This window comes from Corvus brachyrhynchos, unplaced genomic scaffold (genome assembly GCF_000691975.1).
Source record: "Corvus brachyrhynchos isolate BGI_N302 unplaced genomic scaffold, ASM69197v1 scaffold114, whole genome shotgun sequence".
Classification (NCBI taxonomy): domain Eukaryota; kingdom Metazoa; phylum Chordata; class Aves; order Passeriformes; family Corvidae; genus Corvus; species Corvus brachyrhynchos.
The window spans coordinates 8,929,943-8,946,635 of record NW_008238337.1 but is presented as its reverse complement, the minus strand read 5'-3'; the positions used below and the strand labels follow the sequence as shown (position 1 = coordinate 8,946,635).

General features: G+C 39.1%; 1 protein-coding gene across 2 annotated transcripts in view; it reads right to left on the bottom strand.

The window, feature by feature from the left end:
* DGCR2 (DiGeorge syndrome critical region gene 2) overlaps positions 1-12,984 on the bottom strand; it is a 25,186-nt gene extending 12,202 nt beyond the window's left edge. The window contains exons 1-5 of one of the 2 annotated variants that reach the window (XM_017734993.1): positions 12,804-12,984; positions 4,950-5,075; positions 3,566-3,785; positions 2,505-2,581; positions 429-605 (exon numbers count right to left, since the gene is read on the bottom strand). In XM_017734993.1, the coding sequence (XP_017590482.1) occupies positions 429-605; positions 2,505-2,581; positions 3,566-3,785; positions 4,950-5,075; positions 12,804-12,969 (766 nt within the window). In that variant the 5' untranslated portion in view covers positions 12,970-12,984. The remainder of the gene's footprint in view (positions 1-428; positions 606-2,504; positions 2,582-3,565; positions 3,786-4,949; positions 5,076-12,803) is intronic. The other variant, XM_017734994.1, reaches the window with a different exon arrangement.
* Between the last annotated feature and the right edge of the window lie 3,709 nt (positions 12,985-16,693).

Below are 16,693 nucleotides of genomic sequence, written 5' to 3'. Positions count from 1 at the left end.
TAAGTCAGTGAGTTCCACTTGTCTTTCCCTTCTAGTTCTAATAATTGGCTGGAAAGAATTTAGTAGAATTTGCTATACTCAAAATAAACCATAAATAAGTGTTTCCTCATTTTAATGTGAAATTAATAACTTAAGAGTAATGTTTACTAATAAGGTAGTTTAAAAAAAAAAAACAACTTTTTTTCCCCAAGTTTATTTTGGGGCTGATACTGCTGCCTAGTGATTTTTTAGTGAAACTCTGTACTGTGTGACAGCCACACATTATGATGCTCTTATTTATTAAAATCAAGCAGAAATGTAACTCCACCCTTTTTTTTTTAATTCACTGGGCAAAAATTAGAAAGGATAATGAAACAATTTCCAGATATTTATTATACGCATATTTAAACACACACAACACAGTTAATGCTGAACTGAACCCAACTTACTCCTTTTGCAGAGGAATGAAGATTTCTCATAGCAGTTTTCAGCATACCAGCTGTGTAAACCATGGTGCCGGAGGGTAGGAAAATGGAAACACTGGAGCTGGGCACAAAGAACATTTTCCTTTTCAGACATAGCCGTACCAAAGATAGGGTCAGGGGGTAAAAACACTTCTGAAGAGCCTGGAACAAGATACATTGGCATAAGCAGCCTGTGGGTATGAAAAGCTTTAGAAAGGCTCTGTAACATCACTCATTTAATGCACACCAACTCCCATACAAAGAGCCCTCCAGCTTCAGCTTCCATTAGCAACACTGCTCTGGGGGAAGGCAAACAGCTGGGAGGGAAGGGGTGACTCACACAGAAAAGAGGCTGCTGTTTTCAAAGTACTGGGTAATTCTGTCACTCTGAACCAGGAGAAGCAATACTCCAACATCTCCACAAGTGCTGCTTCACAGAGTCCCATGGGGTTTGCCTGACAATGTTATACACCTCCTCAAACCACACTGAGTTTGGTCACACTTGCTACCAGTGGAGCAAGAACCCACACAGCAATCTTGTGCCTGGCACTCCATGCACCCACCAGTGCTTCCAAAAATGTGCATCCGCCCATGCAGCTCCTGCAGAGCCGTTCCCATGTTTGGGGGGATGCACTGAGGCATCCACACTTTGGTCCTTCCAACTCATAAAACAGTATTCCTGATGGGCTCCAAACAGTGCAAAAAGTGTTGAGGGCATTTTTTGGAGGACTTATGTTCCACATGTCCCAACAATAAATTAAAATTTTCACAGAACTCTAAATCACTTTTCAAACAGTTATTATGAATTCAGAGTCTGCCTCAATACAAGCCTAAGAAAAGTTTTTCACAAACTCCTGAGTGTTACTACGTACTTTATTTCATAGAGACATCTCTGTATTAAATATAAAGCTTGAAAACAGAAGATTATATGGTATTGAGAAGGCTTAAATTCATATAATGCATCAAATTAAATAAAACTAATGATACAGTTATGATGATTTTTCTGTAATGCATGCCTCCCTGTTGTGACCACTCTGGCAGCAGATGGCAGTGCAGTCAGCTTTCCAAAGAGCAAAGAAACGTCCTTTTAAGGAGAATCTTTGTGTTCGCGTGTCAAAGGAAGTATTTTTCAAGACCCAACTGTTTGAAAATTCTGACCATAATTATGTATCTATACCTAAAGGAAAGTCTTCCTTCCAGATTCTCCATGGATACCGAAAACTATGTATGAGAAAAAAACCTATTCAGATTAGTTTTCAAATACTACACTGGAATTCACAGTGCTGATGCTTAAAAAAAAAAACCACCTTTGTTTTAAATTTTCCATTACCTAAACCAGTACAGCAATTAGACAGGCAACTGTACACATAAGAGTTCGTATAATGACTTTAACTAATCTATCAACTGAATTAGTTAAAAATAAAAGATGTAGAAACATAACTTTGCATTTTCAGCAGAGGGAGCTGCTTGTTTTGCAATTGAAAGGGTTTAGCCAGTGACACCCACCAAATTAATGTTCACTTTTTCATATAAAATGGGATCTATTTCTGGGATTATGCAAATCCTGACACGGTTTAAGTAAACTACCTGAAATACTTTAAAAAGAAAAAATATGGGTAAAAAGAAAAAATATGGGTAAATTCTGCAAAATTCAAGTGTGTTGTTTTAGTATATAAAATTCTACCAATTTTTGAAAAGCTGAAACCTCCAAACATGCTACACTAGTCTGCAAAAACTAGAACCAGGAACCAGCAGTTCACCTAAACATTCACCAAAAAGAATGAGAAATTACAGAGTAGCTTCCTTTCTCTATCTTAATCAAGGGGAAAGCCCAAATAACTGAAACATGTTCTTTCCACAGCAGCGTGAAAAACCAAAAACTTCTTAAACTTTAAAATAAGATGCGTATTGAGTATTAAACTCTTCCACTTCTACACTGTAAAGCGAAGCAGTTCACCTTTCAACACCAGCAGTGAAAGAAGTCACGTTCTTGCAAATCATATTCATGCTTTAACAAAGTTCCCATGGGCACTGAACTAAGCAGTAATTTGAGAGACCTACCTTTATAAGCTACTTCCCAGTGACCTTCCAGAGAGTGATTTCGATTGGTGATCACATACTGATATCCCACCCAGAATCTGCAAAACAAATTAAGTTACATTCTGCAGATACAGGCCAAAAACATAGTAACAAATTAAATTACACAGAACTTTCCAATGTCTTCATATGTAAAAGATAACTTTCAAAACATTCTGATTACTTTTTTCCTTATCTTTCTGGCCCATACATTGGCAATGGAGAGAGATTACAGTTGAGGAATAGAGGAAAATATAAAATATTTGGTAGTTTTCTATGTTTACAAATTATAACTGACTGTGTCTTTTATTTCTACTCATATGCAGCACCCTAATTGTGTTGTCAAGGCAGCACTTCAGTATCTCAAACCCAAAAATCACACAGCAGCATTCAGAAGTCAAGTATTTCTAAACATAAACTTAGGTCAGACTGTTCTGGATCAAACCATTTAACTCTCCAGATACAAAAAGAAAACATTACTGAGCCACTCCTGGTGATCCATCATGGCAGCCCATGAGTCTGACTAAAAACCCATATGCAGAAAAAGAAGGAATTGTTTGTAGTGAACTAATAGAATGAAATATCTAAAGCACCCAAACATAGTTGCAACTCAAAATGCCTTTTTACTTCATTCCTACCTCAAAGTTGCCGTCTTTGTTAGTGCTACAGGTACTTCGTGGAAACCAAAATCTTGTTGAAAAATCTAAATAATTATTTCTATACAAGGCAGTGCAGCAGCAAAGTCTTGTTAAATCCACCTTCCCTGATGCAGCTCAAGAATACCTGTACATTGCTAAGACAACCTGAAGATAAAAAGACTCTGCTGATAAAAAGACTCTGCTGAATTGAATTATCTGTTAATATTAATTAAAACACAAAACCGCAGATGGGCCCCTGCCAAGCAGCCAACCAGCATGTTCATACTGGGTTATTCACCTGATGTCAATTTTACCATTAGGTTTTCTACACAAACTGAACCACCAGCATTTGTACCACACAGAAACCATTCTCTAACACGAAATCTTTGTCCCTTTTTTCCCACTCACCTACGCTGGTCCTTCCTTACAAATGTTTTTTCTTCCAAGTCCCACTCCTGTGCCAGGATGAACCGCAGCTCCTGGTCTGCAGTGAAGGTGGCGAGGGATCCGTTCACCCGCTGACATGTCTGCACAGCGTCCCAGTAGTTCTCCCCATTTAAATACACCCTGTAACAGCTGGCTGTGCCCTCATAGTGGTGCCATCCTGTTGGGCACTTTCCTAGGAAACATGAAGAATAGAAGGGAAACCATTCCCCCCAAATTAGGATCTTTAATATAATGCATCCTAATCAATAATCACTGAGACACGTACACACAACAGTGTGTACACTTCACCTCCGCAGGAGAAGGTGCACACATTACAGATCCCTGAAGACTTACTTTACTACAGCTTCTGATAAATGTTGATATTTTTTTTACATGTTTTTAAAAAGATGACATTTCTAGCAAAGTTCTGTCACATTGTCACAGCCTTTAAAATCTTTAATTAAGACTGACCATCTACTGTGGAAGATATTTCCCTGCACATCTTTATAAAACCAATAAATTTGATCAATCCAAGTAAAAACAAGCAGCACAAAAACCTAAGAGGTGCCCAGTTTAATGACTGTGTCTTTCTATTAGGTGGTTACCAATACATCCAACTTGCTGTGAAGTTTTCAACCTACTCTTACAGTCTCAATAGTATTCACATAATCCTGCTCCCAGAGTCAGTCATTAAAGATGATAGTTCTGGGGAAATTCTTGGTTGCTTTGGAGAAAAAACCACTGTAAGGCAGATCTTTAGGAATTAAGAAGGTGATGGTGTGAACTGCTGTTTCTGCTTTCTTTCAATTAACTCAACTGAGGGAATCTGAAACAAAAGCCTTGAGGCATTTCTGGGTGAAATAGGCCCACAGGCTTTTGACTGACATTCTTGGAGGTGATGGGTGACTAATAGAGAGAATCACAGGAGAGGAGGATGACATTTAAAACAGACGTGAAATATGATTTTAGCATCTGCCCTATTAATTTTGCATGACCTAAGAAACTTAAAATTCGAAAACTGTTTTCTGTTCCTTTCAATTCACAGTTCTGTTCTCAAGTCTCTTAATTCAGTTTTCTGTAACTGCAGCGAGTTATAACAGAAAATTCCAACTCTGGTTTCACAAAACCAGGATTAATAAGGAAGTAGCATTCTTTGCATGTACTGGTCTGCTATATAAACCATGCAATATAGCAGGACGTATATAAAAGAAACGCACAATCACCTGAAATACCAGAACATGTCAAAGTTTGGTCAAAAAGCTATGCAAGAGACTATGCAAGACTATTACTTTTTCATTTTAAAATAGCCTAAATTTCTAAATTAATTAGCAGAAAGATGGCCCAGATTTCCCAGTCTGCAACTTACTGCTAAATCGGACAGGCTGTGCCATGTTGACGGTGTGGAAGCGGGTGGTCTCTCCTCCTCTCCCTCGATTGTGCCTCGAGTCCACATTCTCCTTCCCATGGTAAGTTCGCTGGTCCCCTGTCAAGCCTGGGGACCAGAAGGAATAGTTAGTACTGGTGAAAGATGCATGCAAAGGCAGATTTCATTTTATTAAACTTGCTCTGGGTTTTAATTCAAGACATATGTGATACATGACTCAGGTAAACAAAGATGGCAGGTCCTTACAGTTTTACTCAGTAGGTAACTGAAGAACCTTCAACTGAAAAGAACCAACAAGCTGTTACCTGAGTCGTGCAGAGTAAACGAAATATTTTGGCAGATTCTCACCAGCCTGCAGTTGTACACAGGACTTGCTGCTCACCATTTCAACTGCTGCAGCAAATGCATCATCCCTGGCACACTGTATCTGTTCCTGTTTACAGAACTACCCACTCTCCAGCTGCTTTGTTCCTCAGCTGTGTGTTCAAGGACATAAGACAACCCCTCCAGTACATTTTCCAACACATTGTTTGAGATGTAGGATGTAATTAAAACCAGGAAAGGAGACCCATCTTCGGCCAGAAGAACAAGGCTTTTTTATTCACGCTCAAGCTTCTAAAGGAAATGTTAGTTCATGACTTCTGAAATAAACCCACACACCCCCTCATCTCAGTGTCAGGGTTAACAGGTGTACATGACAACTGGATTCAGTAACTTTGGAAGAACATGGTGTAAGACGTTTTTCAAGAAAAGAGACTGGAGGGCTCCATGTGCCTACCAGGAGTAAATAAGGAACACTCAGTTCAGGTGGAGGCACTGCAGGGCAGGCCATAGCCTGCAAAACTAGCAGGTTCCTAAGCAGGAAGGCTGGCACAGTGGCGGAGAGAAACCTTAGAGAAAGATGGAGATGGGCACCGAGAAAGATTAACGTGGAAACAAGGGACTAACCTTAAAAAGAGAAAAATTAAAACCCCAAGAATATAAGCATTATAAATATCTGCTTGTATGTTACTTAATACTACTAGACACTATTGAAGGTAATAGGGTTTAACTGGCACAGAACTATGTAGACATTCACTTCTATATAAAAAATCTGCTTATTTTCCTTTACAGCTGATTAGCTCCATTTAGCCTCATGTCATAGGTTACCTCACTAAACCAAATAAACTAGTCACGATCCCAAATAAAGAGAAGCTACACAGTCGTCTTTAACAGGTTTAACTACATCTGTTTGAAATATATATGAAATCACATCAGTAAAACTTTCTCTTTTCAGACTATCTTTAGAAAGCAAGAGGTCCACAGCAATTTCACGGTAATTTAAACCCCAAGTTGGAGGCTGTTCAGTGCATTACCTGGGGGAAAGACCTCCACAAGACCCAACATCAAACAGTGCACTCCTTGGAACAAATGTAGGCACTGATGAGCAAAAAAATCCCTAGCTGGAGCCCAGGAACAGCAAAGTTGCTTTGCATTCATCTGGCTCTAGCATACTGCGTTTGCCCTGGGTTAATGGGATAAGCAAGGGCTATTTAATTATCACATTATCCTAGGAATTACATGTCTACAGAGATCACCCATTAAGGAATGGCTGTGCATAATACACTTGCATGGCCTTACAGGAATAAAGTAGTAATTCTAGTGTTCAATATTAGAATATGCTATCTATCACAGGCAAGAAGTCAGTGCCAAGAAATTCAGTCAGTGTACATTTCAAAGGACACAAAATGGTAAAATAATTTGACAGTGGAGATTACTGATTTTTTTATTACTTTAAAGGCTAATCTATTTTTAGTTTTAGAATCTGTTTTTAATGCTAATGGTTCAGTAGCACTATCTACACTCTGATTGTCAGAGCGATACTGAGACACTAAAAAAGCAAATCTTCAATTATAGCAAGACTTTAAAAATAACACTAACTAATGTAGAATGCTTTATCAAATTCTACTGAGCTCAGCACGGGGAGCTCTATTTTCCCATGGCATTAAATGGTAACAGCTAAACCCAAAGAACCAGTCAGAACCAAACACATGAAGAATCAGCTCCCTTTCAGAAGTGAGAGCAGATGCAGCACCATATGGCTGACCCTCTGCAGCTAAACAGAACGCCCACGAGGACTTAACAATTTATCTCCCCCCAGGAATAAAACAAAAGTTCACAGGTTTTAACATGCAAGGTTAAGGAAGAGTTACACAGGCTAACATCCTAAATTAACAGAATTTATGCCAGATGCTTTGAAAAATAGCTTCCCACACGAAGAGAGTTCCATCAGTCTGCACCCAGGAAGCAGAACTCATTCCTTCCTCAGCATCTGCCCTTGTCAGCAGATTCGCTGCTGAAACCAGGACTGAAGTGGCACAAAGCAGCCACCACAAGTCACTTGTTCAAGCCCAGTACTGTCAGCTGCTAAATAAACTGGTGGTCTTCAAATATTAAATTGTTTCTATTTGACCTGAATATCTGTCTCCCAAGAAAAGCAACGATGACAACTTTTTCCAGGGCAATAAAGAGATGCTAACAAGCCTCTACATCACTTGAGTGCCATGAAAAGCTGTTGCAGATTCTGGTGGCAAAGGTGTAATTGGACTGGTTTTCTATTTTACTTTAACAATACTCTGCAAAAGAATTTTCCATGTACTTTGCTTTTCCTACTTCCTTTTTATAAATAATTTAATCTTGTGGTAAATTAGAGTGCCATGGACTCTTAAGATAACAACTTCAGTCAGAAAATCAGAACCTAAACATGTTTGAGTGTTTCACAAAGAAAAGGCCATCATTTTCAGTGCTTACATGCACACTTCATATTCTGAAAGCTATCAAATTTTGGAAGATCAGTTATTTTCCAAAGATCTTTATTCTTCTAAATACTACAACCACAGGCAGTAACAGCAACAGTGATATTTTTACTAGCCAAGACAGATACAGATCTGTTTCCTTTGACTTTATAAAATTACTCCAGAAATGTCACTTGCTGGCTAGTTGGTGCAGAAAATGAAAAAACTGGTTCAAGGAAAAATTCATGGGGCACTATTTTTTTTCACCCTTTGAATACTAGTGTGGTGAACACAAGTATCCTCCAATCTGTTTCCCACTGGATCAAGTCATGATTAGTATTCACCCAGCTCCTTCCAATTTATAGTTGCTATCTAATTCACTCCAGCACAATTATAGTCTAAGTATAGGGCTGTACCTCAAGGAAGTTGCTCAACAGTGGTGATTCTGTGGCTATTTTCAGTTGTTTAAAACTTGAAGCTGCCAATTCAGAATGGAAGTTTGCCATGCTGATGGGTCCTTCTACCTTTTGGAAAACCTCTGTGTCACAGATGTCAGGTCACTCAAGAAAAATCCTTCATAAGTATTGATGTACTATGTCAAATGATGTCAAAATTAAACTGCTTGTGAAGCAACCAGGTCTTGCCATATCTTAACAGTTCCAAGATTTGAGCTGCTCCTGTTTAAAGACACAGATTCTCAAAATTTACATAAAAGCTGCCTTGTCCCCTAAGCTTCAAATTTTCTGTCCAGCATATTACCCACTAAAAGCTTAGAAAGCTTCCACTTGCATCTGGTAATTTGAGAGGTGAGAGAACTTGAAGATTAAGTCCAGTTTTGTGCTTCAGTATTTGGAAATATAGTTCAGAAGCTCCCAGAGAGGAGTAATTCTTCCCAGATGAAGCAGCTCCATGCTGTGTGTTATCAACTATATTGTGCTAGGACATCAATGCCAACCAAGAGCAGCATCCTGCTGTGCTGAGTGCTATTCAAGGTAACGGACTGACAGAAAACAGCTTATAATTTATACACCACCAGGTAGGGTAAAAAAAAATAGGAGTTCAGCAAGGGCTCAGGAAAGGTGTGGAAATGCTCAGGTTTTTATCATTAATACCTAGCTTTTAAAAGGAGATGCACTAAAAAGTGCACAAATGTCAAGAGTCACTTCAACCATACAAAATATCCTTGGGGAAACAAAACACAAAGCTGTTTTTGATCACTTCAAAACAGGTTGCTGCAGCTGCTGCTTCATCAGAAGGGAAAGATGTAAAACTGATATGGATAGGATTTATGAAGGGCACTCGAGTTTAAGACATCCATTCTCATTCATAGGCAGCACAAAAAACCATCAAGCCTGCAGTTTGGGAGGAAAACACAGCCAGAGCTATACTAAACCCTGCTCTGCTCAGCCTCCTGAAAATGAGTTAGACCAGAAGGCCTGCAAAGAAGGTAGGATATCTGCAGAAGTTGATATATATTCTGTTAGAAGCAAAGCTGGAAATCCAATAAGCAGTAAAAGGTAAACTGCAGATCCCTTCCCTCTTACGGGTTTAAATACAGAACTTTCATAAAGGTGAAAAGGTATGCTTCTACTTTGATTGCTTATGTAGAAATAGAAGAGAAAGTGATTAGAAGTAATAAATTCCCATTTGCAGAAGTCCTGGTTCAAAATATTAATGCCTGTTTCTACCATTTTATAGAATATACCCCTTTGGGATAAACTATGTTTAGGATCAAGTACTGTTGACATGGAACAGTCCATGAACTTCATGAAGCTCCACTGCTGAAGTACAAGCGAGTCACAGGCACATGCTACATAATAAACCCTCCCAGCAATTGTTAGTATGCTCTTAAGAGCAAACAGCCCCTGGTTTTAGTCTATCAGAGAGATGAATTGAGGCTAATCTCTGCAGCAGATTCCACTGCTACACGGGTGCCTATTGGGAAGGGCAGGGGGAACAGTACTTTGCACATGGCAAATTTGGGACTGAAAGGAATTCCATGTTTTAGAGGAAAATGGTCATTGTGATAAGAGACAGCAAGAATAAAAACAACTATCATGACAATCTCCAGAGAAATATAGCAAGAAATAGGCATCTCATACATTTATTCAGATTGTCAATGAATTATATGTCTTACCTAATTGTGTTCTGAAAAAAATGCCAGAAGAAATTCAAACAAAAAGTCTTACAATTTGGAATGTTTCTTGTACTTCAGCCAATACACGATTACCAAACTAATTTATTAATTACGGATCCTCTTCTTTTAATAGGACCTTTGTTACTAACACAAATTAAATTAGGCCTAAAAAAGGTGAACCAACAGTGGCCAACAACTTACAATGGTTTTGTAATAAACCTTTCAAAACACCAACATGACTAAGTAGTCACTGAAACACACTTAACATCACCACAAAACACTAATTCACTGCCACTGATCTCTTTCGAGTTGCTCATGTTGGAGTGTGCCATTAGTGGCTCAAAGGCTGAAGATTAACAAGCTTCCCAACTAGATTCAGGGCCCTTTCTTGCACACTTTCTTTTCATGCTCCAGAGAGTTTTGTGCCTTTTAATTTAAAGATACTGTAATTCTCCAGGTTTCACAAGTCCAGGTGGCTTCACTAACCAGCTCTCTCAGGTGTTCAGCCTGCCTTTATTGAAGGGAAGAACTTTTTAATTAAAGTGTTTACATTTAGCTGAATCATCACACAACTGCTCATCTATTCCAAAGGTATTTTCTAAATTTAAAGCTGCATCATTTCTTGTTAATTCGGTGGCCAAAGAAGAAAGTTGCCACTCCTGAGTATGACTATGTTACTATTATTAGTAGCATTAGCTCCCCAATCAATGTCCCAAGACAGTCTCTCCTATGACTCGTCACGTATGTATTGCTTTCCTCAACACAAGCACACTGTGCTCTTCCAAACTGATTCTGGCCTCAGGTTTACTTTCATTGATGCTACTCCTCTTTATGCTCCAGCACAGCATTCCCATGCACATCAACCTCTCCTTATTCTTGACAGCTCCGAATAATACTTGCCCTTCAACACCCATTGCAGGTCACGATGCAATCCCGGCAATTTTTTTGTTACAGGTATAATAGTTTTTACATCCTACACCAGTAGTTCTTGTTCCTCTGGTTTGCTGGCTGCACTCCTCGCATTACTGTGCGAATATCTCAGTTCTTTCACAAACACCACACCTGCTTTCTGGCTGTTTTACTGAGCACAGCCTTTTCACCAATTACTTATCTAATTACTCCTCTCATCAAGTGGAATACTTTCCTTCTCTATGCCGTCCAGCATTTTCTCCTCTGGTATTCTTTACACACATTATTCTTCTCCTCCTGCATGGTGGTGAATCAAGTCTCTCCCACATTTCATTTCTTTAACCTTCAAGTTCTCCTCATCGTGTCAGGCTAGACCATCCAGTGAGACCTACACCCCAAACACAACACCAGAACCTATGTATTGAGAAATGTTGCTACCATAAAATCCTCCTCCTATCCATACACCAGACATCCTTTGGAACTCCAGTCCTTAGTCAATGCCATCCTGGTGCACACTCCATGCAGCAACTTAAGGTTGCTGATGAATACATCAGAAACAGGAGAAGATAAAAACAGTTTTCCACTAATGTGGAAGTTCAAATGTTCCCGCAAGCAACGTCTTCAGAGCTTTTCATGTAAATCCAAACATTAACGTGACTGCCTTCCCCTAGTCACTGAATTCCATTATACTCCAGAATTTTATTAGGTCCGTAGCTTTTTCACATTTGGCCAAAGTTAGCTAAAAAGAAGAATAACAGCACAGCTATAAAAGCAATTCTCTTTAGGACATCCACATTGTAAAGAATATCCTTAAATAGATTACCAGTGGCACAGCTTAATTTTCAATGTCAGAAGAAACTACCAATGCTTTTCCCCTTTGCTGCACATTCACACACACAAACTAAGGAAAAGTTTTCTTAAAAGACCACTGACGTTCTTTTAATTATTTGTCCATAGCACACGCTGGGGAGATGGCTAACTACAGCCCAGTTTCAAAGTTTGAGTGTTGGATTTACTTCTCTAATTCCTTTAGATTATATGAATACTTAGAAGAGTTTGTTGCTGTAAAACATCAATGCTACTATTTTGTAGCACCTCTCTAAAATAGCTGAGAACTCAGAATGATGACAGACTGAATGCTGTTACAACAATGCCACAGAGTTCATGTGATTCTCTGCCAAGAAAATTAAGTAGTGCACTGGCAAAGAGCTCCTTAAAACAGTTTTTGAATGTAATTTAGTCACACTGTATAAAGTTCTGAATTATGCCACAGTTGAATTCATGCTTTCAGATATCTGTCTCATTGTTCTTAACAGAAAAAAAATTACAGGTCACTACACTTTTAAGATACACAGAAAGAGCTCCACTGGCCTGTTTTTCAAGAACAACCGAAAACATTCAAAATTGCGATTATCTAGTTACAATTTTTCTTTTCCTGTTTTTAAGCAGAGCTCAATATCCAGTAGCTTTAGCAGAGATCCACTGCTGGTGACAGGCTCCTCAAAGCATATGGTCATAGGAGCTTATGAAGTGCAAATATACCAGCTTGTCTGTCAGAACAAAGTTCTCCACTTAAGCACAAGAAGCATAATCAGAACAGGGAGCAATAAAACAAGCTCTCTACCCAAGTCCAACAATGTCACCCAGCACCATCTGAGTGATACGCAACCAAATCAGTAATTCCAAATTTAACCACAGGCTTACGTGCCATTTCAGTTTAAATGCAACATGATTTTTTCCTTGTCAGGAAAGTCTCTTTTTAGACCACAAACTCTAGTCATCTTCAGGATACCTGCTCAGACCGTAAGAATAGAAGCATAAGTCAGACAAGCAAAAAACTGTTTGTGGCATTAGCTGCTCAAAACGAAGAGAAGCCAACTCAACCTTTGTTAATAATGGGTACAGTCTACCAAGCAATTGCCAATTTCAAATAAAAATAAGCAAGCCATCTGAAAGAGTCAAAGTACTCCTGCAAAGCTGGCACAGGGCTGAGCACTCTTTCTTAGATTTACTTACCTGGACAGTCAACTTCATCGCTCTCGTCCTCGCAGGTGGGCCATCCATCACACTGCCAGTTTGAAGGGATGCACTGGATGGTACCACTCCGACACGCAAACTGCCCTGGGGTGCAGCGGAGCTCTGGGAAAGAAGAAAAAAAATTGTGCTTTGCTTGAAGTGTCATTTATTCTTGCAAATTTATACATATATTAATCATCTGTCATATAATGGACCACTGAAGCCTAACAGACAAAATCTCTGGTTAACTCAGCCCGTTAAAAACTTCAGATCACTTCATGTTCTAAACTGCATGTTTGTGGTTTTGACAGGAAGGTATGAGAAATAATTCTCTCAAGACATCCATGGTAAAATCTTTCTGATAAAAATAGCCTGTGAGCAGCTATTACCACAGCAGTACCCATTTACTTCTTGTGGGGCATTGAGGAGTACTTATTCAGTCTTCTCAGAACCAAAGTTCAACAAAAATATGCTTCAGCAGTTGAGTGCTACGTTACGCAACAACCTCAGAATCCTACTTCCATTCTAATCAGTGTGCATGCCAGGACCCACTAGACCTGCACAAACGTCCAGCCCGACTTAGAGACATTTCACAGAACTACTTGTAAAAAAAAGTATCTATATCCATGGACCTGTTTTCACTTTCTAGCTTCAGCTCTTTTGTAGAATTTCTCCATGTGAACATATCCTTTACTAGAAACTGTCACTATCTGCAAACATGTAGCTCCTGCTTCTGTGAGTTCACTGCCTACTTGCCATCAATACACTGTCACACCAAATTAGCATTATAAAAACAGTTCGCAATGAAGAAAAGGGTCTGTCTACAAAAGTGAACAATTCTAAGCTTGTTCACAGCCAGTCTGCCAGTACCATCACCATCCACAGGCTCACTTGTGCACCTGACCATCATTGTCCATTTTTCTTCTACATAGTGGTTGTCAAATTTCCAACCACTGTTTTTGAACAACTTAGCATATTTTCCTCTCACTGAGCTGCACTAATCCCAGGTAATTTATGTCTAGAGAATGAGCACCTCTTTAAACAGAAAAAGAAAAAGAAGTTTATAAGTAAAACATATTGATTTTGAATGGATCCAGTAGGCAACTGTGTTGCAGAAGGAAATCTCTAAAAGAGAATTTAAAATACAGGTATGCATTCTCTCATCCACAGTTTACAATATAAGAGGAGACTGTAATTGCAGTTGTTACTTCTTGAAACACATGTCTAAGCTAAATCAAGACAGAGGTCACATTTAAGCGTTCAAACAACATGACTGGGCGTAATAAACCCAGTCACCGTGCACTCTCAATGAAAGCTGCACACATACACCTAGTAATCGGTATAACATATTGATAACAAGCTTCTAATTCGGTGTTAGACTAAAATCCAGTCCTACTACTGGTTCCTCTATAAAGCACAGACCTGCTCCTCTAGAAAAATAAAAGCAGGCACATCCTCTTAGCAACCACCTACTCAGAGCAAACATTCAGGTCACACGATGCTAAGAACTCACACCGACCTGCCAGACTACTGATGGCAACAACAGACCTGACAGCATGACAGAGTGTTCTCACCCATTTAGAGCTTTACTCAGCCCAAACAGCTAACAGAGAATGAGCACAGGGGAAACAGAAAACAAGAAGTTAAATCACTAGGCATAATGACTTCCCCCTCAGAACAAAATATTAAATAATTTACTTAGCCTGAAGAGGGAAAGGGGAGTAAAACAAGAGGGGGATAAAGAATGGGGGGAAAAGCTTCACTTGCCCAACGTACCAAGTGAGAAAATTTAAAATCTATCTTAAAGCTAAATAATTTCAAATCGAATCTCTTTGAGTTAATTAAATCTCTTTCTAAGTTAGAGGAAAAAACCAACAACACACAAACCACCAAACCAAACAAATACAAAACTTCAAGCTGAAATTAAAAGCATTCAGATTTCAAGTCCACAGAAAAATGCCAATTTTTTGGTAAATCACTGCAGCTTCTTTCACCACTTTTGCACAAGGTCAGGACACAGTGGGAGGTTCCTTAGAAAGTCCTGCTACTACAGTTTCAAGCCCAGAATTTACACTGGGGCCTGTGGTAGAGCTTTTAACACATCAAAGACTATCCTCAGTCCAGCTGCAGGTTTTCACTGCATCCACCTGTAGTTATGGCAAAATTCAATACTTTAAAATAAACTTGATTTTTTCTTTTACTGCTTGATTTCAATGGAATTCACGCACACACCCTGTGAACAAAGTTATTCTGCAGCCTTCTGGCTTCACATGCAGCATCCACCAGTAATGCCAACCTGCACATGGGAAAAACAGTCAAAAATACTTTTGTTTGTCTGCAATTTCACAGATGCTAGTATTATTTTACATACAAGTACATATGACTGGTTCAGATAAAAGGATGACTCCATCTCAATATTATGGGCATTAAAAAAATGCCAGCTACATGCAGTAATGTCATTACTTCCTGTGTTAGAGAGACACTCCTCTCTGAAGAATGTGGATACATGGAAGAGTACAAAACATTTCTATTAAAACACCTTTCAGACCAGCTGCACCATTGTTCCCAATGGAGATCATGCTGTCAGATGCACTAATTATTCCAGACCAAGGAATATGAACTGCTACGCAATTCTACTGCGGAGGGGGGAAACGCGGCACAAAGAAACACTGTGAAATTAAAATCCCTGTCAATAAGCCCTCCTGAGCCATCCCAACCCAGAGCCAGCGGTGGTAAGATGCAGACATAAAAATAGATGGAAGTCTGTAACAAAGCTGTAAGATACTCAGCCAATGAACAGAGATATTTGGGAGAGGCAAGGATGCACAGGGTATGTGCTGGTCTCCAGAACCCTGTCAAGCATTTCACATCAGTAGGCTATTTTTAAGTTAAAATAGCAGATAAATGAAAACATCTCAAGCCCATCTCTACCACAGAAAAGACAAGTCACACTGCCAGCAGCAGGACAGGAGTCAGGAAGATCTATGAGCAGTACTGAACAATACAACATTATGTGACCATCCACCTTTCCTGGAATGCAAGTAATCACTTAACACATGGTCCGATTTTATACTTTCCAGGGGTGTGGTAAATAAAAACTGTTTCTTCACCCATATATTTTCAGTTCTTTTGAAGAGTAGCAAAAATTTCAAAAATACCAGTCCCATTTCTGTCCTTACAGCCAGATATCCCTCGCAGTTCACAGCTGTTGATGGTAACTCACAGCAAGAAAAGATGAAAAAAGTATCTTAAATTATCACCTCCTCACAGCACTAAAACCATACTTTCCACCAGCTGTTAAATGCAGAAACATTTTGTATTTTCAAAATCATTGGTAAATATGTAATGGCACAAGTTCAGCTAAGAGCAAGCAGCTGTTGGAGCAGAAGCACAAGACCACATTAAGCCAAGGGCATCAACAACCGCCGCCTCGAACTGAAAATGTGGAAATGCAACCTCCCCCAGTGTTCACATATGATGTGATGAGTGACATCAGCAGTATTATGATTCACATGTGCAATTCTAACATAAAAGGCTTCTTTTTCTTTTAAGGATCAGATGCAGTCTTTGCTATGCTGCAGTATGAAATTTAATACACTGAAATCATATTGTAGAGCAATTAAATGCATCTGTCATTTGCTGGGAAGAAGGGAGACAACTAAAACACTGAAAATAGCACCAATTGTAGGGGGTTTTTTTTTGAGTATAAACTCACAAAACATCACAAAGTTCAGGCAGTGTGAGAACATGAGAACACTTGAAGCAGTGAGGTGTCATGATAGTCTCTTCATTTTACTATCTCAAAGCACTTCTAGAACATAAACCCTCAACAATCTTGCCGACCGCTACATCCTTCTGCCCGCTTACAATGAAGTAGTGAAAAATTAAAA